The following is a 23,332-nucleotide window of genomic DNA, read 5'->3' on the forward strand; positions in this document are numbered from 1 at the left end:
AAGGCTTAAAGCCTGGAGCCTTGGGCATGAGCCCCGGTACCGTGTGAGAGGAACGGGGATAAGCCCCGAATCTTCAACTTATCTACAACTATATACACTAAATTTACTAACTTATAAACTTGCTAACTACTAAACTAATTACAACTACATTAAGGAACTACCAATAGAACGAGGAACGCTAGGGATGTGGAGGTCCGCTACGCAGCTCTCCACAGTTCCAACGACCATCACGGGCGGTAAGAAGGAACTGAGGGGGCGCCGGGTCGGCAGGGGCATATATCGGGCGCCATAATGGCGCCACTCCAGGGGGCGCCTCAGCCGACCCACCGAGAGTTGCTAGGGTAAAAATCTTCCGACGATCGTGCACGCACACCTAATTGGAATCGATATGAGCAAGCACTCGAAGAAGATCTTTTATTAGACCAACTTCTGCTGGTAGAAGGGACAAGCTTTTGAACTTCACAGAGTTAGAATCATAGAATATCAGGGTTAGAAGGAACCTCAGGAGATCATCTAGTCCAACCCCCTGCTCACAGCAGGACCAATTTCCAGACAGATTTTTGCCCCAGATCCCTAAATGGCCCCCTCAAGGATTGAACTCACAATCCTGGGTTTAACAGGCCAATGCTCAAACCACTGAGCTATCCTGTCCCCTTCAAGTTGCTATTGAGACAAAATAAAAGACCAATGCTATCCAAATGTTTACAAACTTTTTCATATAGTAGACTACATCTTGAGATCAAAATAACCTAGTGGGCACACCTCCAATCCAGATCTCACATCTTCTTGAAGGCTACTATTTTGCTTAGTTACCTCAAAAAGTAATATCAATATAGATACAATATTTAAACAAACTAATTTGAAGAACAGCTAGCCAAAAACTCAAAAGGTAATAACAAAATGTTTTTTAAGTACATCAGAAGCAGGAAGCCTGCTAAACAACCAGTTGGGCCCTGGACGATCAAGATACAAAAGGAGTACTTACAGATGATAAAGTCATTGCGGAAAAACTAAATGAATTCTTTGCTTCAGTTTTCACGGCTGAGGATGTTAGGGAGATTCCCAAACCTGAGCCGTCCTTTCTGGGTGACAAATCTGAGGAATTGTCACAGATTGAAGTGTCACTAGAGGAGGTTTTGGAATTAACAGTAACAAGTCACCGGGACCAGATGGCATTCACCCAAGAGTTCTGAAAGAACTCAAATGTGAAATTGCGGAACTATTAACTATGGTTTGTAACCTGTCCTTTAAATCAGCTTCTGTACCCAATGACTGGAAGATAGCTAATGTAACGCCAGTATTTAAAAAGGACTCTAGAGGTAATCTCGGCAATTACAGACCGGTAAGTCTAACGTCAGTACCGGGCAAATTAGTTGAAACAATAGTAAAGAATAAAATTGTCAGACACATAGAAGAACATAAATTGTTGGGCAAAAGTCAACATGGTTTCTGTAAAGGGAAATCATGTCTTACTAATCTATTAGAGTTCTTTGAAGGGGGTCAACAAATATGTGGACAAGGAGGATCCAGTGGACACAGTGTACTTAGATTTCCAGAAAGCCTCTGACAAGGTCCCTCACCAAAGGCTCTTACATAAATTAAGTTGTCATGGGATAAGAGGGAAGATCCTTTCATGGATTGAGAACTGGTTAAAAGACAGAGAACAAAGAGTAGGAATAAATGGTAAATTTTCAGAATGGAGAGGGGTAACTAGTGGTGTTCCCCAAGGGTTAGTCCTAGGACCAATCCTATTCAACTTATTCATAAATGATCTGGAGAAAGGGGTAAACAGTGAGGTAGCGAAGTTTGCAGATGATACTAAACTGCTAAGACCAAAGCAGATTGTGAAGAACTTCAAAAAGATCTCACAAAACTAAGTGATTGGGCAACAAAATGGGAAATGAAATTTAATGTGGATAAATGTAAAGTAATGCATATTGGAAAAAATAACCCCAACTATACATACAATATGATGGGGGCTAATTTAGCTACAACTAATCCGGAAAGAGATCTTGGAGTCATGGTGGATAGTTCTCTGAAGAAGTCCATTCAGTGTGCAGCGGTGGTCAAAAAAGCAAACAGGATCTTAGGAATCATTAAAAAAGGGATAGAGAATAAGATGGAGAATATCTTATTACCCTTATATAAATCCATGGTACACCCACATCTTGAATACTGCATACAGATGTGGTCTCCTCATCTCAAAAAAGATATACTGGCATTAGAAAAGGTTCAGAGAAGGGCAACTAAAATGATTAGGGGTTTGGAACGGGTCCCATATGAGGAGAGATTAAAGAGGTATATAAAATCATGAGTGGTGTGGAGAAAGTGAATAAGGAAAAGTTATTTACTTGTTCCCATAATATAAGAACTAGGGGCCACCAAATGAAATAAATGGGCAACAGGTTTGAAACAAATAAAAGGAAGTTCTTCTTCACACAGCACACAGACAACCTGTGGAACTCCTTGCCTGAGGAGGTTGTGAAGGCTAGGACTATAACAGGGTTTAAAAGAGAACTAGATAAATTCATGGAGGTTAAATCCATTAATGGCTATTAGCCAGGATGGGTAAGGAATGGTGTCTGTAGCCTCTGTTTGTCAGAGGGTGGAAATGGATGACAGGAGAGAGATCACTTGATCATTACCTGTTAGGTTCACTCCCTCTGGGGCACGTGGCATTGGCCACTGTCCGTAGACAGGATACTGGGCTGGACGGACCTTTGGTCTGACCCAGTATGGCCATTTTTATGTTCTTATGTTCTTAATTTTAATGGTATTGATACAGCTACTTGACTAAGTCTCTTCCCCCATCTTTCCCCTATTAATTTCCTGGGAATACACTCTACCTTTATTACTACTGAAATGTACCTCATTGCCTTTCAACCCTCATTGCTCTAAATTCCAGGTTTCTTTGCGGTTTGGTTCTGTCCCCTGGTATAATTGCTACTGCTCCAGTTTTGAGACTGTCTGCAAATGTGATCACAACTGAACTTACATCAAAGAAAGGCCATGCAGCAGCACAAAGGGTGCAGAGAGGGTTGTGTTTTGTTTTGGGGATGGGTTTTTACTATTTTACTATTTTTAAGTTCCTTGATCAAAAAAATGCCTGGAAAATCTAAAAGAATCTGGACTGATCTACAAGTACTCCTCGGCGAATTCTGTGCCACTGTGCGAAGCAGAATTTGAGCAGAAATTAATGTTGTGCATGCAGAAATTCCTTTCCTCCCCTCCCGCTCCCCTCCCCCCGAAATGGACTACAGAACTGCTGGCTGCCATTAGAGGCCACTGAATCCAGCAGAGCCCAGCTCACAAATAGAAGACACTGCCAGGGAGGGGGAGGGGGAGCTGGAGGGTTCCGGGCAGCTGCAGTATTAAGCACGACCTGAAGGAAGGAGATGGCATGGAGGAAACTCCATACAAGCCCAGGACCCAGCATCAGGCAGTTTCTACCTCTGGGCTCTGGGGGTCAGGGGTACGGGTGTCTGGGCTGGGGGGCACTCCATGACTGGGTTCTGCAGGAGAGGGGGCAGAGAAACAGGAACTGGGTTGTCATAAGGGTTTCTTTAACTATTCCTGGGGGATTTTTTTTTGTGTGTCTGTATTGTTACAGACATACTTGCTGACTGGTATTTTGAAATAAATTATCAAAATAATTTTGAAACTGGAATGATTATATAGTGTTATTTTGACAAATCAAATTTGCAGAATTTTAAAATATTGTGCAAAGAATTTTTAATTTTTTGGTGCAAAATTCCCCCAGAAGTATCTATAAGTAACCAAATCATCACTGCTGGATAACTTACAAATGCTTTTACCTTTGTAATAGAGGGCTCTAGCATCAGTGATCTAGTGGCCACAGCCAGAAAACCAGTGTGTAGACAAATCACAAACATGCACGTAGGTATGCTAAAAGAAAGAGCCGTTTTTCAAAAACTGTAACCTAAAAACACAGGAATTTCCATTGTGAATCCATCTAGTCCTATAGTCTGTCTCAAACAGTGACCAATACCAGCTATGTTAAAGGAAGATGCAAGATACCCTGTAGTAGGCCGTCATGGAATAACAGGCCCACCGTGAAGTTTCCTCCAAACCTCCATTAGCAGAGGTTGGCTTATGCCCTCCAGCAGGAGGGTTTGGTTTCTTCCAAAACCCTTAAAGTTTTTGTTTGTTTGTTTGTTTTCATCTCTACTATTGTAGCTCTATATGTTGTCAAAATCCCAAGAAATGGCAAATCCTCTTTTTATTCATACTAAGCTCTTAGTCTTAATGGTATCTTGTGGCAATGAATTGTACTAACTGTGGTTTAAGAGATTAAGGAGTCTCATCCTATCAAAAATATTTTCCCAAAATGCCATTGTGCAGCATTTTACCCTTTTTCCATTTGAGACTCCAAACTCCAAAGCACCTTCAGAAAGACAAAAATATTGAAGGTTAGAAAATATACCTTCCTACAGTCTTAAAATACAAGATTGCAAGGTTGCACACAGACCCATCATAGCATGGATCAGTTTTGATCCTGTGACAGTTAGAACATGGCATTTTGAAGAGGTACTACTCTCTGGAAAAAGCAGCAGCGTTCAGAAATTGAGCAACTTGAGTTCCAAGTTGATTCTCTTCATGGAGACTACACTATAACTATTCAAGTAGCACCACCTGGACAATGTTTATTTCAAGACCACTAATTGAACATAATGCTGAATGCTCTCTTGGTAGGGAAAAAAATCTTTGTATGTGACATGAAAGAACTAAATTCAGCCTAGCAGTTCTCTGGCTCAGTAATTAAGGCAATGCTTGCTAGCTCTAAAACCAATAAACAAAATCACTCTAGCAATGAAAACTAGGCATGCACAGTTTTATTACACCTCACTAAACAGATATATTCTTGGAATCCCTAAACACCATATAACACCAGAAAGCATCTGTACAGCATGATTTCTACATTTGAATGGTAAACGCAGGCTGCCGGTATTTTCATTTCCACTTTACCTGACCACTTGGGCTCCTCATTACTCATTGTTAACCCATTCTACTCCAGGTCCTATTACATCTGGCAGCCATTCTTTTAAGGCTCTATTATTTCAACAGGGCAGTAAGAAATATTCTGTTAGCATACGCAGAAGGAAAGGAAAGAGGCTTTTTGATTAATGTGCATTATAAATCTGAAGAGATTAAGCAAGCACCACTTATGAAGAATTATGATAATATTACTGATCTGCATTAAAACAGCCAGACCTCAAACAGTCTGACAATTTAATCACCAAAATATATCTAAAGAGCATGTTTTACATTGCAACAATATTGCAATACAGAAACCCAGAATTCAGTTTAACGTGATGCATAAGACCCAATTCTGAAATCAACAGGAGCCTCCTTTGAATAAAGGACTGAGTTAAGAGTTCAAGAGCTGTGGCAGACCTTCCCTCCCAGCCCCAAAATATTACTGCATACTTCAGGTAGACAAACATTCTGAGATCCTCCAAGCTCCTGATGGTTCCCACTGAAATCAATGATCCTTTCCATAGACTTCAATGGGTGCTGAAACAACCTCCTAGTCACTAATCTGAAATCAAAATATAACATAAAAATCAATTAAGAAACTATAGCTCAAATGCATCCCAAGTGTCATCCCAGCAAAGTCAGTGGATTTGAATGAGAATTGGATTGCCTAAGTGTAAAGGTGCTACTAAACATGGCACAGTGATTTAATATGCTAGCTTTTCACCTCTGGAAGTCTGTCTTCAAACCTCATTTAAGTTCTAATATATACTTGAAATGAGTTGGGTAGTCACACACCTCAAATGACCCAGACAATCTGGCACAGCTGTTAGATTCTGTTCTGCAAAAGTCAAACACTGGGAACATCAGGGCACTTGCTGGTCTGGAATTGATAGGACTGCGCAGATACCTCTGTATAATTGCAACATGCCTAGCTCTAGCCATACCCACCTGGGGAAAGTGACAATGACTCAGAGGGTCCACCAGTCATGAAAGTTAATTCAAATAAAGCATACTTTTAAAAGTGCCAGATAACTTTCCTGCAGTAGAGTTATCTCCTATTTCCTTGATGTGATTCCCACTCATTCTAATAATCAGTGATTCCACTTTGGTGCCACTGGGCCTTTGCAGCAGCTGCTGGACACAGTAATAGTTCATAGTGAGGAACAAAACACATGCAAAAGCAGAGACCAGAGTGGCTGTATTGCTACAGGACAGGACTACTGTTGAAGTAGCCCATCAAGAAAAAGCAGATGGCAAAATATTTTTTAACTTTTATTCAGCACAGCAACAGGTGAGAAGGAGTGAGGAAGGAGGCCTGACAGGGACACATAGGAAAGCAGAAAAGGATGGGAGAGAAGCAGAAGAAAAAGAAGAGGAAGAGTGGAGGAAAAACATTTGTATAAGATTAAAGGGGTTTCAAATATTAATGTCCTCAGGACCTAGGAATTCTCATGGACACCTTTGGCTCTAGCAGATGTTACTGGCCTTTTACTCATGAGATATACTAGGTTTACCATTTGCTAAACTCCATTCTCCAGATACACAAGCACCTGTTTTTTTGTTCCCCTCCTGATAACCTTTCCTGTTGAACTGGTGGAGCCCTTAGATTGTTTGTAAATATTGCTTAGGTGGCATTTTCCCATCACATACAGGGTAGTCCGTGGATCTCTTGAAGGATGCAGTATGCATGGGACCAAACAGGGCTTAGATAATAAGATTTCTAGGATATAGGATTTGTCACACCAGTCAGACAATCGGGCTAACAAGTATTGGTCTCATGTCTGTGTTTTCAGAGAAATTTCAACAAATCCATCTGACACCTGGGTGCCAAGCCAACTCCCAAGAATTTCCATTGAGTTCAATGGGAGTGGATCAGACCCCCAGCCAATTATACAGTGCTGTACATGGAGGAAGAGCAGATTTCTTTCCTGATGCCTGAGACAATCAGCATCATGATGCCCTGAATCACAAAGTGTAACTACCCCTATTTTAACATGCATAACAACACGTATAATGGCTGGTCACTCGCCCACTTTTAAATCCAGCTAAGGTATTACACTCTGTGAACTCCTGTGGTGAGGCTGATTACACGCTGCATGAAGTGGCATTTCCTTTAATGGAAGGTTCATTTTATGTGGTTTATGCTCTCCTGCCATTCACTTCACTGAGTGACCTGGCATCTCACAGTGAGGGGCAGTTCACAACAGGAGGAGTGTTTGTTTTCACTCTGGGGAAGGTTTACAAAGACATAAAGGGCAGTTAAAGGCCTACCACCAATTAGAAGTCCATGAAGATTGGACACCTAACTCCAATTTGTGCCTTTTGAAAATCTTTTCCTATACTCTCTGTAATTTTATCTACCTCAATATTGGTAAGTCCCCTCAACTCTTTTCCTTTCAAAGCCAATTAATCCTAGCTTTTTGCAGTCTCTCCTCCTATGTAAGTTCTACTTCCCCTCCCCTCCCCCACCATCTTTGTTGTCCTGCCCTGAAGCTTCCCATCTCTGCTGTAACCTCCTCAAGGTACGGGAACCAAAATTAAGCACAATATTCCATGCGAGAACATGCCATTGCTTCATATCTATTTATTTATATTATGTGTTTTACCATATTCCTTCTTTATTAATGCACCCAAACATACTTGTCACTTTTTAAACATATAAGGAAGAGACAGAAAGACAGAAGCAGACAGAGAGGAGTGTATAACATTAATAAACCTTAATATAAATCTCAAGATTAAATTTTTACATGATCTTAAAAGGTATGGTTAAGACATACTGTAGCACTGCAGAGCCCACTGTTCTCTTATTCCCAGACAGGAATCATTACAGCACTTACAGAACAATTCCCTAGGTCTGATGCTCAAATTAAAAGGGTTACTGTTTATTTAAGTCACAGAAAACCTGAATTGGTGCAATTTCTGCCACCAGTCATGAGCACAACTACCATACATATGAAATGGAGATGCGAAAACTGATGGCAAACAGGCCTGATGTAGGTCAATCCAGACTGTGCTGGCCCTGTGTGGGTGTGCAAAGGTGTACCGAGACAGGTGCAATAAGCTTTCTCCCACCCTTTATGTCCCACAGGAACCAGCCAAAATCTAATCCCTTACATTCCCTGAACACAAGGACAGTGTAGTGCTGCCACTGCTATACTCCTGAAGGGAACAAGAAGGGCCAGGGGAGAGGTCTGGGCCCTCTTCCATACTAGCCTAACAAATAAGGCCACAGTGTGCATGGACAAAGTGTATTGCACGCATTCAGACATAGGCTATTCCAAAGGCCCAACACAAGAATTATTGCTGGCTGAGCCAAAATACCATGGGCACATGGCCACATCTCCTTAGAACATCATTCTGTAGGCCTAACTCTGCTTCCACTGAAGTCAATGGTAAAACTGACATTGATTTCAATGGGAGCAGAGTTAGGTCGCCAATGAGTGCTTATGAAAATCTCACCAAATTTTTTCTTTGCATGACTATCCAACTTAAACAATAAACTTTGGAATTTGGCCAATGTTGGCTTAAAATGGGTATTTCTCATTAGCTTACAGTAAAGCCCGTCTTAAAAGTTTACAAACTTTATTTTGTGCCTCTTGCATAGTGCTGAACTTTTAGCTGAACCCTTTCAGAAAAGGTTACTAGCATTTCAGATATACAGGCATACAGCCTGGACATAGCGCATTCATGCAATGTGCATTTTTCATTGTTGTCTGCTTTTACCTACACTGCTGTAAGGATGGAGGGCTGTTAAATGCAATCATTTGTAGCGATTCCCACTTTTATGTGCATTGTTGTATCAGCTATTGTATGATTCCCAGTTCAATCTTTAAACTTTTAGTAATCAGAGTGGTGATGTGCCAGTACATACAGACAACTGTTTAAACTAGATTAGACCGCTTTATAAACCAACATTAGTGCTCTTATTAAGATATGGAGTCATTTTTGGGAAGATGATTCACCAGATACTAAAACATTTAAAGCATAAATAAAATATTTCCAGTGTGGTTAACAATATGTAAGGCAGTACTTACAATTCTCTCCAAAGTGTTCACACACAAATTTTCCAGTAACATGAAGCTAACCAAAAGCTCCATAATCTTCATATTACAAACTGCACCTCCAGCATTAACCACACTAGCCCACAAAAATGTTTTTGTTGTTATAACAAATTCAACATATTCTAGTCATGTAGATACCCATATACTTCCCCACTGCAACTTGAGACCATTACTCCCTGTTCTGTCATCTGGTACCACTCAGAACAGTCTAGATCCATCCTCTTTGGAACCCCCTTTCAGGTAGTTGAAAGCAGCTATCAAATCCCCCCTCATTCTTCTCTTCTGGAGACTAAACAATCCCAGTTCCCTCAGCCTCTCCTCATAAGTCATGTGCTCCAGCCCCCTAATCATTTCTGTTGCCCTCCGCTGGACTCTTTCCAATTTTTCCACATCGTTCTTGTAGTGTGGGGCCCAAAACTGGATACAGTATTCCAGATGAGGCCTCACCAATGCCGAATAGAGGGGAATGATCATGTCCCTCGATCTGCTGGCAATGCCCCTACTTATACAGTCCAAAATGCTGTTAGTCTTCTTGGCAACAAGGGCACACTGTTGACTCATATCCAGCTTCTCGTCCACTGTAACCCCTACGTCCTTTTCTGCAGAACTGCTGCCTAGCCACTGAGTCCCTAGTCTGTAGCAGTACATGGGATTCTTCCGTCCTAAGTGCAGGACTCTGCACTTCTCCTTCTTGAACCTCATCAGATTTCTTTTGGACCAATCCTCCAATTTGTCTAGGTCCCTCTGTAGCCTATCCCTACCCTCCAGCATATCTACCACTCCTCCCAGTTTTGTGTCATCTGCAAACTTGCTGAGGGTGCAATCCACGCCATCCTCCACATCATTATTGAAGATATTGAACAAAACCGGCCCCAGGACGGACCCTTGGGGCACTCCGCTTGATACTGGCTGCCAACTAGACATGGAGCCATTGATCACTACCTGTTGAGCCCGACAATCTAGCCAGCTTTCTATCCACCTTATAGTCCATTCATCCAGCCCATACTTCTTTAACTTGCTGGCAAGAATACTGTGGGAGACCGTATCAAAAACTTTGCTAAAAACAAGGAATAACACGTCCACTGCTTTCCCCTCATCCACAGAGCCAGTTATCTCATCATACAAGTAGACAAGTAGAAGTTCTGTCACACTGGATTGATCCTGAAACTCCTACTCATGGGAACCATCCAAATAGTCCCATTGATGTCAACAAAACTATTCGCAAGAGTAAGGGTTACCTGCCTGAGTAAGTAGTGCTAGATTAGACCCCCTACTGACAGGAGTACAGTGGTTTCCATTAAAAAGGCTGCATTTACCAACAAGTTACCACACCATAGTATTTAAGACACCAAAATGATTACCTATTGTCAGTATAGGAAAATAATTGTTGCATCTTAAATAGCACTGAGTGCTGACTCTGATAAAACTTTGATTTTTTAAAGGGGGTTACTTTACCTTAAATAAACCTGCACAAGAACATATGCCATTGCTTTGTTCTTTGGCCATTGCATACTACCACCAGACAACAATTAAATCAGTTGCAGTATTGCCATTCAACCTTTTCTCCCTGAAGACACAGAGCAATTTCTTCTGTGCTCATTCACATACAAGCAGTATGTTCTGCTATGCACTGTCTTTCCTTAAAAAGCAACATATTTATAACAGTAATTGTTCATAATTTAAGATGTGTGTCCATTTAACCTACAGATATTTTTGCTTGAGAGAAATACTGCTGCACTTGTTCTGTACATGAGTTCCCATACTTCCAGCAGTATGTACCAGTTAGTGCTAGTCAGCACTTTTACTTCGGCTCATTAATAACCTCAACAGGAAGCAAGAGGCAGCTCTAAAAACCTTTGATATTTTCCTTTGACACAAAAATCAAAGTCCAGACTAAAACAGATTCAGAAAATGGGAGATTTACAATAAACCATTTAGAATAAAAAACAACTCAAACTACTAGCTCCCAAAGCATATTAATTTATATAGAGGGACATATACAATACCTATACTTATGTCAGAGTTAAAGATTGCCATACCTTATTTCTAGATTCCATAAATGTTTACTGTAAAACTTATTTTACCATTGCTATTTTGTCCTATAATTTCTGCAGTCTTCTTATCCCCAAATAGTTCTGTGCTCATTAAGCAGAACACTTTAAGACTGATCACTGTAAAATATTATTAACTGTTACAACATATGTTTTCGGTTAACATCCTTAAGATGAAGTATATGTTTTGGCAGAGCTGCCCAGAGGTGGGGACAAGTGGGGCAATTTGCCTGGGCCCCACAGGGGCCCCCATGAGAATATAGTATTCTATAGTATTGCAACTTTTTTTTATGGAAGGGGCCCCCGAAATTGCTTTGCCCCAGGCCCCCCGAATACTCTGGGCGGCCCTGGTTTTCAGTTACAAACACTGGGCCAATTTCTACACTCTGTCCACAATTTAGCCAAGCATTTAAGCACACAAAACTTTTGAGCAGATGAGGGGACCCATTTCAGTGGAATGTATAGAACATTTTCCTATCTTCTACTTTTTTAAAACTTTTACAATATTATCATTAGAATTTGAAAATTAATACATGAAAAACATATCAAAATGCAATCATACTTTTGGCATAAAGAGGGGGGAAACAGAAATTTAAACTTAAAGGTGACACCCAACATCCTTTACTTATCTAATTGTGCCTACAAATACTGCTCTCAGGTGCAAGCAGCTCCCATTAACTTCAGTGGGAGCCCTAAGCATGCATTCTGAGAGAAAACTAGGCCTTAAGTATTACAACACATACCATTCCACACACTGCAGCATATTTACTTAATATGATACAATTCAGCTACCCCTATAATAGCCTACTAAAACAGCCTTAACTCCACAGTGTTTGTTGGTTTCAATCAAACTCTTAAGCTATTTTTATACCTTTTGTATTTATTATAACACATATAGTAGGGCAAAATTCTGCCATCATAACTGTGCTACTAACTATACTGCTCTATCAGAGGTGATGCAAGTATTAATGACAGCAGAATTTTGGACAGCAAGAAAAGTACCTATAGGAGCTTTCATTTTACTAGAAATGTGTTGATTGTTTACAAAAGTGCTTTCCAAATACCAAGAGCAATTAGTCCATTTCAAGTCTGCATAATAAGATTTTTTCAAAATAATGTTCAGCAAAAAAAGGAGCACCTCTAATTCTAAGCATTTTCTATTTTTTCACAATTTATAAATTGGAAATGGATTTATATCAACAAAAAAACAACTCATTTTGTGTTCAGGCTGGTAACTGTCACATAAGAGTGACATGACCATAATCTGCTATGTTGCTTCAGGCCCATGTTATTTGAAACTGCCAAATTAGAAATCTTAGACAAAGTTTGTAGTATAAATGTGAAAGATTAACAACATCCAAAGCAAGCAACGCAACTGTAATAAGGAACAAACATTTGTGTGTATGTTAGGATTTTTCTCTTTTGTGTTTTTACAGAAATAATGATGTTCATGTCCCCACTGCAGAAAAATTCCACAAAATGTTAATGTTAGAGTAATATGCATACCAAATTTTACTCTCTCTCTCTCACACACACACACAATTTCTAGCCCTACATAGGGCTCAATCTTGCAAAGCACTAACTAACCTCACCTCCCGCTGAAGTCAGTAAGAACTGAGAGACCATTGCACCTCACAGGATGGTTTGGCATCAGGCAGAATTACAGCCCGATCCAAAGCCCACTGCAGTCAATGGGTATCTTTCCATTGATTTTAAACCTTTCTATTCATCATACGCTAACATGAACATTTTATTCCTGTTGGTCAAACAAATGATAGTCACAAATAATATCGCAATGAGATTGCCAGTACCTCATAAAATGAACACTATACATTGATATTTGATCAAACACATGCTGTCTTGTACTGAGATGGAAATTTATCTAGATTTTTATCTAACCCACACAAGATTCCAAGTACCTATAACAAGTTTGATTGTTTTTTTAATGCAATGATTATAGCATTATTTTTATTCTATTCCACTATGTTTTGGGGCAAGTTTTCACAAGGGCCCTCTACATTCATGCTTGTAAATTGCATCATCTTTGCACATGTAAAACCTGAGTTTGCAATCAAATTCTGGGTAATCTAATTCACAATTCTCTAATCTGCACTCAAATGTGCAGGCTTTTTGCACATGTACCAGTATGCATAGAATTATGCAAACACAGATTTACAGGCCACTTATGAAAATGTAGTTCTTTATTACCAATGTCTATCTTGCAATTTTTTTAGAGTAATTGACAAAACAGTTACAGTATAGTTCGGAAGCAGAAAAGTTACCTAAATTTTAACTTATAGAGGGTTTAATCCTGCACTACTGAAGTCATTAGGAGCTTTGCCATTGATTTCAATGGCCCCAGGGTCAGACTCTAACTTCAAATGTGAACCTCACAATTACCTTACTTAACTCACGCTTAAGTCATATTATACAAAAACAAAGGAAAAGTACAGTGAAGGCCCTTGAGCACCCAAAGGCCTCCACTAACGTGATTAGATAATGGGCAGGATTGAAGGAGCATTTTGAGTGGACGTAAAGTCTGATCCAGCTCAATAGTTAACAGAGAGACTCCCAAATTACTGGCTCCCCCCTTCAGCTCATTATGACTTCAGTCCAAATTGTGGAAAGCTGGAATACTTTACTCAAGAGATGCCAATCACTTCAGGTTTAAACCTGCAACTTCTCTAGTTTCATTGGAAATAACATGGCCAAATTTTCAAGGGATCTGATTATTTGTATTTAGAATATTAGTTAGCATGGCCATTTGCACACAGAAAACCTGCATCTATGTCTGCAAGCATGCAAATATATATTTGGGTGTGCTAAGAAATGATTTAAGGTATTAAAGTGGATAGATTCATGAATAACGTGGTTGCAAATAAGGAGGTCCTTTGAAAATGTATCACTACATTAAAATATTATGAGGTTCAATGTTTTTCATTCATTTTAAATGAAATAAACTGAATGAAAAAGGAAATATACTTTACTAAAGCATAAGAAGTTTTTTAAATGTCTATATCTTTAAATCTACATTCTCATTTTTCAAATATTCACTTTAATTAATTGTTTTAAAAATTAATTGGAAATCTCCATATTTTAACCATCCTTCAGAGTTTGGTGGTGTTGTGAATCCACACTTCACTAGGAATAAGCCAGTCCACAGGCCTGAGGAGTAGGTCATCTCATAAACGAAACCCTCTTGTAAGTCATGCATTATTTATAAATGGATTGACTTGAGGGAGCAATGTCACAAGCTGATGAGGATTGCAACCCAGGCATGTAATTCATTATGGCCTTGATCCTAAAAGCAGATCCACACAGGAAGACCTTTATGCCAGTGCAGAGTTCCATTTTAGTCAATGGGCTCCATGCAGGTGCAGGGCTCTGGCCTTTCAGAGCTGGGGCCTATAAACCCTATCCTCAGCCCCTTACTCAGGCAAAATTTCCATTGTCGGCAGAGTTGTAGGATGCCCTACTCCAAATCAGAGTAAGAAGAGGTGAGGAATGAGTTTTATAACTGCATAACTAAGACTCAGGCCCTCCCTTATGAAAACATCATATAGAATGTAAAAGGAATTAAATCAAGCAGATTCTATGGAAATTACTGGAAACATCTATAGAATTTATAGGTGGGTTTTTCATCCATTCTATAAATATTCTACAACAGAGGTAGACTATTTTATTGAGTTCTATAGGTTGATTTTAAAAGGTATTGTAGTCTATTAATTTCTATAGGATGCTTCCATAATGTTTTTCTCCTGCCAAAATACCAAGGGCTCAATTCAGAAAGATACTTAAGCATGTGCTTCCGGAATTGGAACACTAAAGAGCGGAAAAAAATACTTAAAATTCTCTCAAATCCTGTTCATTTTATTTTCAATTCATTAATAGATATATACCAACTATAGGGTTTGGGACACTGTAGGGGCCTATGGCCAAGTAACGGCCTTCAGGAAGCTATCTGATTCATCTTTTAACTAGAAGATGGGCGGCGCAGGAAACTGGCACTGAGATGGGGAAGCTTTCAACTTTAAATAGGTGGCTCACATCCAGTCAGCATCAGACCTAACCAAAAGTTGTTATTATCTAATAGATGACTTCAATGTAATTCCACATAGGTATAAGGGTCTGTCTACATAACTATCATTGTAGGATCAGAGCCTAGAATTGTTAATCTGTCACAGACATGACATTTACACACTTAAGTGACATGGTTGCATTATCCCTTACTTATCTATTAAGTCTAATGGCCGATGGATGTCTGAATGGCTACATTATGCCTGCTTCACTTCATAATGAAATAATAATAATAATATCTAGCTCTTATTGGCTTTATCATTACATGTAATTGTTCTTTTCAAAAGTGGCTGGTATAATCTTACATCGACTTCAGTAGTCTTTGTAAATGTGGTTTCAGTAAATATATTGACCCACCATTCATTCCATTGTATACACTCCTGTGATGAGGTAACATATCATCTGCTACTTGTCTTCTTAGGGTACCTTCTCTGCTGCCTCCACTGAGATGTTTGAGATGCTCTGGACTCCCCCCATAATGTTGTTTGAGATGCTCAGGGCTTGTCCCCCTCACTTTCTGGAGATGTTCTGTGCTTCCACTCAATGTGTGTTTTTGAAGATGCTCGGGGCTGCCACTGCTGTGCTTTTGATGCTCTGGGCTACTACTAGGCCTATGTTTTTGAAAATGTTCAGGGCTACTACTTAAAATGTGCTTTGGAAGAGTTTCTGGACTACTACTGGTGTGCTTTTGCTGTTCAGGACTACCTTTGCCAACATTTTTATGATGTTCTGGACTTGGTCCTTTTAGATGCTTCTGGTGGTCGGGACTTCCAGAACTCTTAGGTTTTTGGAGATGCTCTGGGCTAACACTCCTATGTTTTTGATGCTCCGGGCTTCCCTCACCCCTACTTTTTTGGAGATGTTCAGGACTAGTATTTGGATGGTGTTTATGATGGTCTGGACTGTCCGTACTTCCAGTGCTAGAGGTGCTGCTCCCATCACCAACATCTCGTATGTAAGTACTTGTTGCATTTAGCTGGCAGAGGCTGATTTGGCTGTCAATGGAACTCCTGCTGCCTGCTCCACCACTTTTCTCTTCATCCAGCAAAACACATAGTTCTTTCAGTTCCATGTTTTCTTTAACCACTTCTTCTTGTCTCACTTCCAATTCTTTCAGTTTCTGTAAATATAAGGCAACCTCTTTGTGCATAACCCCAGCACTGTACCTGCCCAATCTCTGCCACTCTCGTGATACCTTCTTGCCTTTCTGCCTATCATCATCCAGAAAACAGCAAAGGTCTCTCAGTTCTTGGTTATCTTCTTGCAACTTCTGATTGATATCCTTTAAAAGAAAGAAAATAATTAGAGAGACGTGTCTAAAAATTAACATTCATTCTAATGTTAACATTACATAAGCCGATTAGCAGAGCAGTTATAGACATGTCATCTAACTTCCCCATCCTGCTCCAATCAGCATACGTCAATCAATTTTGCATGTACGATTGGCCTAATGTGACTGCATGATGTTTCTGTAAAACAAAGACATTAGGCAGCACAAAACTAAACATCTCACTGAATGAATCTCAAAGGTTCAGAGGTTAATTTCAGATATGGTGTGAAAAGTTCAATTTTTTAACCAAAACTCATCTATAACCTTTTAATATCAAACAGGATAGAAAAAATATATTTATCATAGCTTCTCTCAGAAGATTTCCACTATCATGAAATGTCCTCTTTTGTGTTATTGCTGAACAACAGGAAGTGTAGAGGCACTAATGATTATATATATGATTATACTTTGATTTTATTATATCTATAATCTAATCTATATCTAGATATCTAGATAGATCGATAGATGATTGAAGGAAGGTTTATATATATAAAACCATACTTTTCAGAGTGCAAAAGAGTTTGGGGTTTCATTTGGTTTGATTCCAATTTTGGACAAAAGAATCTGATCAGGTTTGATTTAGTCCAGACTGGTTCAGCCATTCTGAAATGAAATCATTTCCTATAAATAACTCTTAATAGTCTCAATTCAAAGAAGACTAAGAAATACATACCCCATGCCCTTCTCTAAATACTGAACATTCATGCTCTAAAATAAAAAGATTCAAAAACATAAGAACATAACGGCCATATTGCTATAGCAGGACATGATGCAAAAGCATTTGTTATGGTTGTTCCTAGTTTTAATAATCTGGCCTGTGATTATATTCATCATTTGCAACTCAGGGTATTCTTTTCCACCTTTTAATGCTTTTGTAACATTCTGTGTATTTGTGACACATATTTATTTTGTAAATGCTCACACTTTAAATACATTTCCTATACTTCCCTTTTCTTCCTTTCTTCTGTATTATTTGAAATACAGAGATGAATTACACATATGATGTTTTAGCATTAGGGAAAATCCTTTTTCTTTTTGTTTCCTAGTAGCAAAGAAGGATGTTTATTCAGCAATGTTTATACAAGCTCGGATTTTCAAAGGAAGATGTAGAAGCTAGGTGCCCAAATCCCATTGAAATTCAGTGGAGAGTAGGCACCTAACTCCCTTAAACACCTTAGAAAATCACAACCATGTAGCCTTCTGAAACTAAGCTCAAGCTTTTAAAGAGAGAATAAGGCTTCTGTAATGAATAACATCTACAATGGATACTTAAAACATTACAAAGCAGGCCTATGAATTATTAGAAGAAAATTCATTTTCAAGTCCCAGTTCAAAAATATGAAGAAAAAAGGGGAAATAAAAGTATCGCTTAGGAAGTTCAGAGTTAAGATAGTAACTTATCACTCATTCCCTATCACATTCCAATGTGGTTTCTTAATTAAACTTACCTGGTATATAAGCCCATACACTCTAACCACACCCCTGCAATACCAAGGGAGAGAGCAGCAGAGAGAGTAACAGCATTTCCTTGCATTGCTTTTGTAATTTAGAACCTTAGCTTTATTTTAACTAAGATAATTGTATCATCAGATGGGACCCCAGCACCTCCTGAAGTGCAAACAGATGTCATTTACCGCCAAAGTGGAAACAGGTCTAGTCATGCTTTGCAGAATAGGACATATGAGGAGGGGAATGAAGTCTTCTCTCTCTCACTGATTTTCTGTTTTATTCTACACCATTATCAATCACCCATTTCTAGCGCATTAGAAGAGGTTTTTCTTAACCAAAGTACATAATATGGGCTAACTGTATGCATCTGCTCTACTTTGTCAGACAAGAACTTCCCCAGATAATATTTCATAAGTCCATACCTCTCCCTATGTGTCTCTTCTCATTACCCCCTCATAACCCCTCAGTTTCAACTCAGTTAATGAACTCCCTGAGAATTTCATCCCTCAGAGCAACAGGATGGAAAGTGTTTGTGAGCTATATAAACTATATAAATCCCAACCGGAGTAAATTTTTGTTCCATATAACAGCTTTGGCATGTTACATCATAGCTGTAGCTATGACACAGCCGCAGTTCTCAAAGGCAGGGTGAGCATCCATGAGTGATTATGCCTCTCACCCAGAAAACATTAAAACATTTAGGAATAAATAATTACAGGCCTGATCTGCCTCCCATTGAAGTCAATGGAAATATTCCATTTAGAATGGTTGGATCAGGTCTTAAAACAGAAACAGCACGTCAAAAAGTGGAAACTCTCTGAAGATATGCCCAACGCATAGATTTTGTTAAAACATCTTGCTTGAGAAGAGTTTCAACTGCAATTGGCTTTTAAAAAAAATTAAAGGAGGGAATCAGAAAAATATTAGTGTTTAATCAGAGGACATGCTCTCACTAAAGAAATCAAAGCATGGTATTGGTGAACCCAAAATCAGAGAGGTTTCCAACAATCTGTCCCAGGATTGGAAAGCATAAATACTATGTGCTGCACACTGAAAATGATCAAGGCTTCCCAGAAGCCTGGTGAGAAGCTTTTTTGATAAAGTAAGAAACAATCTTAAGACAGCAATAGAGTTAACACGACAGTCAGACAATCTTAAAAACAATCTTTTAATCTATCCAGCATCGTATATTTTATCCTTTCACTTGAAATGAGAACATTTAAATCTACTGAAATCTATAGGTTTTGAGGGCAAGAATTCAAAGAATCAAAGGTACCCATCACCACAAAAAAAGTTTTTGATGTACATTGCACCATATACTCGTTCTAAACCCTGCACACAGTTTGCCATTTCTGTTTCCTGCACACTCTAGGGAGGAGATAAAAGTTGAGTGATTTTTTTAAAGAAGCAACTCCTATTCATTGTGGGCTGAATCCAGCCATCCTTATTCTGGTTTTACTCTGTCCAAACACCTATCAACCCTCCGTGAAAATTTACCTACATAATGACTGAGTAAAAACATTTGGGTAGGTAGGGGAATTGTCCCTGGATGATGCACATGCAGATAGGAAATCCCCCCTCTGTTTGAAAGGGCAGATCCCTGAACCCACGGAAGGCCCTCTGCCAGTCCAGGGATGTGGGGGAGAGAGACACATTCATCATTCCCCAACCCCCTAACCTCATGGGGAATCTGTACTTCTCTTCTCCAAACCTTCCCGCAAAATACCATCAGGAGACTCTTGCCAAATTTTATTTGCTCCAAGCACAGAACAGCCCAACAGACCACAGGGGCAGCGGGTTCAGCCCCGCAGCCAAACCCTTCCAGCAGCGCACCTGAAGCGGGCTAGGCGCAGGGGCCCTACCCAGTGCCAGGCGGCAGCGGACCCCTCTGCTCCCGCCCCTCACCTTGAGGCCGCGGATCTCGCCGAGGTGGAGCTGCAGGCGGCGGTTCACCTCCCGGATGAGGTTGCTGTGGTCCAGCATCGCGCTCATCTTCTCCGCCTCGGCCCTGCGCAGGTTGCGGATCAGCTCCTCCTTGCTCCACTTCAGCAGCTCCTCGTCGGACACCTTGGACAGGTCCTCGGCTGGGGCCGCCCCGCCGCTGTCCGCCGCCTTAGACATGGTGGCAGCCCAAGTCCAACCTCCCTGCCCGCGGCCGCCCCGGCAGCAGACGAGGGGACCCCAAAGCCAGCCCGGGCTCTGCCCGCTCCCCAGCAAGTCAGCCCCTGGCTCTGCTGCCGCTGGGTCCAGGGAGTGGGAGGAGGGGCTCCTCAGCCCGGACAGCAGCGCCTCACAGAGAGCGGGGAGCCCCGAAACCCAGCCCAGGGGCTGCTCTCTCCCAGCAAGTTGGACGCGATGTGCTGCTGCTGCTGCGCTGATACAAGGCGGGGATCTTCCGGACCCGGACCGCAGATCCTGACAGAGCGGGGGAGGTGGGCTGAAGTCTGGGGGACCCCCACAGCCAGCCTGGGGATCACACCCTCCTCAGCAAGTCAGCTGCAGCTGGCTCTCCTCCTCGCCGCTCCTGAGGCTGTGCTCATCCCCCGAAGCCATCCTTCCTAATTAGGGCTCTGACGGTACCGAGTTCTCCTCCGGCACGCAATGGAGCCATGCACAGGAACAGGGGTGCAAAGTCCCAAGCTGAAGCACCATAGTGGATGGGACGGGGAGGGCGGGAGGCTGGGGAGCAGGATCCCGCGGGGAAGAGGGGGAAACGCCTCTTAAAAGCAGACGCAGCTTCTGGTGCCTGGTTTCTCGCCCGCTATGCCCGCGCAGCAGTAAGGGTGAGGGGTGCAGGCAGAGGGCAGTGCCGCTGCCTCCGCCCCGCTCCTTGGCATGCCTCCTCGGCGCGTACCCGCTGGGCGGCACTGAGGCTGCATCGGACTCGGGGCTGGGAGGGGGAGGCGGCGGAGCTTTGGAGCGCCTGCAGCAGCAGCCGGAGACTCACGGGCAGCTCCTCCCGCTGAGGCTCTCCCGGCACAAGTGAGCTGACCCGGAGCGGCGCGCGTTTTTTCACAGAGGCGCGTGCCATGTGCGAGCCCACTGGGAGGGAGTCGCCAGCCGCAGTCCAGCGTGGCTCTCAGGCGCCACCTGCCGCATACCAATGACTCCGCTGCCTGTGCAACTGGCTTCACACAGCGGGCTCCTCGGTCAGCTCTGCTCTCCTCTCAGCCCTCTTGAATGCCCTGCCCCTGCCTGTACAATGGCAAGGTAGGGGGACGGACGGAGGGGTAGTATTCCTCATTTGGGAGCTGCTACCAGCCTGGGCACTAGCTATAGTCGGGAGAGATAGGGGAGCAAGTAGTAGAATCGGTGACTGACCAACTTCACTTAACCTCATAGAATATCAGGGTTGGAAGGGACCTCAGGAGGTCATCTAGTCCAACCCCCTGCTCAAAGCAGGACTAATCCCCAGACAGATTTTTACCCCAGTTCCCTAAAGGGCCCCCCTCAAGGATTGAACTCACAACCCTGGGTTTAGCAGGACAATGCTCAAACCACTGAGCTGTCCCTCCCCCCTCGGTGCCTCATCTCCTCATCCCAACCCTGGGCAAAAGATATCCCCCCCCCCAAGAGGTGGGAAGGAGTCATTGGTGTTCAAGGAATGATCCATAGATTCTAAGCCGGTAAAGGACCATTGTGATCATCTGGTCTAGAACTTCTGATCTAGAACATCCAGAACAGGGGTGTGCAAACTACGGCCCGCAGGCCGTATCCGGCCCATGAGACGTTTTAAGCTGGTCTGCAAGCTCCCACTGGGGAGTGGGGTCAGGGCCCGCATCATGCGGTTTGGCCCTGCTCTGGCGCTCCGGCAGGGGCACTGGTCTGGGACCGCAACACGCGGCTCGGCCCTGCTCTGGCTGGGATGCAGGGTTGGGGCCATACCACGCAGCTTGGCCCCACTCCAGAGCACCACGCAGCTCGGCCCCGCTCCGGCCGGGGCGCAGGGTCGGGGGCCGCTCCACGCAGCTCCCGAAAGCCACGTCATGGCCCAGCTCTGGCTTCTCCGTCCTCCAATGGCCGCCTCTGGCGCTCCAATGGGAGCTGCAGGGGCAGTGCCTGCAGATGAGGCAGTGCGCAGAGTTGCCCGGCCATGCCTCCGCGTAGGAGCTGGAGAAGGGACATACCACTGCTTCTGGGAGCCGCTTGAGGTAAGTGCTGCTCGGAGCCTGCACCCATGAGCCTCTCCCCATGCCCCAACCCTCTGCCCCAGCCCTGATCCCCCTCCTGCTCTCCAAACCCCTCGATCCCAGCCCGGAGCACCCTTCTGCACCCCAAACCTCTCATCCCCAGTCCCACCCCAGAGCCCGCACCCCCAGCCAAAACCTGCACCCTTCATTCACCCCAACTCCAATTTTCTAAGCTTTCTATGGGCCAAAAAGTTTGCCCACCACTGATCTAGAACTTCCCCAGAATAATTCCTAGAGCAGTGGTTCTCAACCAGGGGTACATGTACTCAGCTAGATATTTGCCTAGTCTTACACCAGGTTACAGAAAAAAATGACTAGCAAAGTCCGTACAAACTAAAATTTCATACAGACAATGGCTTGTTTATACTGCTCTATAAACTATACACTGAAATGTAAGTACAATATTTATATTCCAATTGATTTATTTTATAATTATAGGGTAAAAATGAGAAAGTAAGCACTTTTTTCAATAATAGTGTGCTGAGACACTTTTGTATTTTTATATCTGATTTTGTAAACAAGTAGTTTTTAAGTGAGGTGAAACTTGAGGTACATAAGACAAATCAGACTCCTGAAAGAGGTACCGAAGTCTGGAAAGATTGAGAGCCACTGTCCTAGAGCACATTTTGTAGAAAAACATCCAGTCTTGATTTTAAAATCATCAGGGATGTAGACTCCAGCAGGACCTTCGGTAAATTGTTCCAATGGTTAATTACTCTCTCCATTAAAAATTTTACAGCTGATTTCCATGAACAAGACTGTGTAAGTGCTAAAGATTAATTACTATTGTTTGTTGCTGCTGCTGCTTCTATTCTTGTTACCCTACTTAGACCCCTGGCCAAGCAGAACTGTTCTCTACAGTGCATTACAAACTATACCAAGATACTCAGATTTTGCAACCTTGAAGCCTAATGAACAATTTGATTGGAGGGTGAGATTTGAAACCAATGTTCAAAACACATTTATATAAACTATTTTAAATTGAAATATAACTGCACAAAACCATCCTACCTGTTAATACTCCTGTTTTCTCTAATGGAGCAAATGAAATTGTTTGTTTGAGATTGCCAGCAACAAAAAGCTGCATTTCATACACGTTGTCCTGACCCTTCATTTACAGAGAGAATTTACCTTTATGGGCCAAATTCAGATCTGGTGTAATTGGCTACAACACCA

At 42.0% G+C, this 23,332-nt stretch overlaps 1 protein-coding gene across 3 annotated transcripts in view; it reads right to left on the reverse strand.

Moving 5' to 3' along the window:
- CCDC85A (coiled-coil domain containing 85A) overlaps positions 1–20,087 on the reverse strand; it is a 175,107-nt gene extending 155,020 nt beyond the window's left edge. For all 3 annotated transcript variants that reach the window (XM_024194889.1, XM_024194888.1, XM_024194887.1), the window contains exons 1-2: positions 19,872–20,087; positions 15,545–16,469 (exon numbers count right to left, since the gene is read on the reverse strand). In XM_024194889.1, the coding sequence (XP_024050657.1) occupies positions 15,545–16,469; positions 19,872–20,087 (1,141 nt within the window). The remainder of the gene's footprint in view (positions 1–15,544; positions 16,470–19,871) is intronic.
- Between the last annotated feature and the right edge of the window lie 3,245 nt (positions 20,088–23,332).

Source organism: Terrapene carolina, unplaced genomic scaffold (assembly GCF_002925995.2).
Source record: "Terrapene carolina triunguis isolate 2854851 unplaced genomic scaffold, T_m_triunguis-2.0 Scaffold132, whole genome shotgun sequence".
Classification (NCBI taxonomy): domain Eukaryota; kingdom Metazoa; phylum Chordata; order Testudines; family Emydidae; genus Terrapene; species Terrapene triunguis.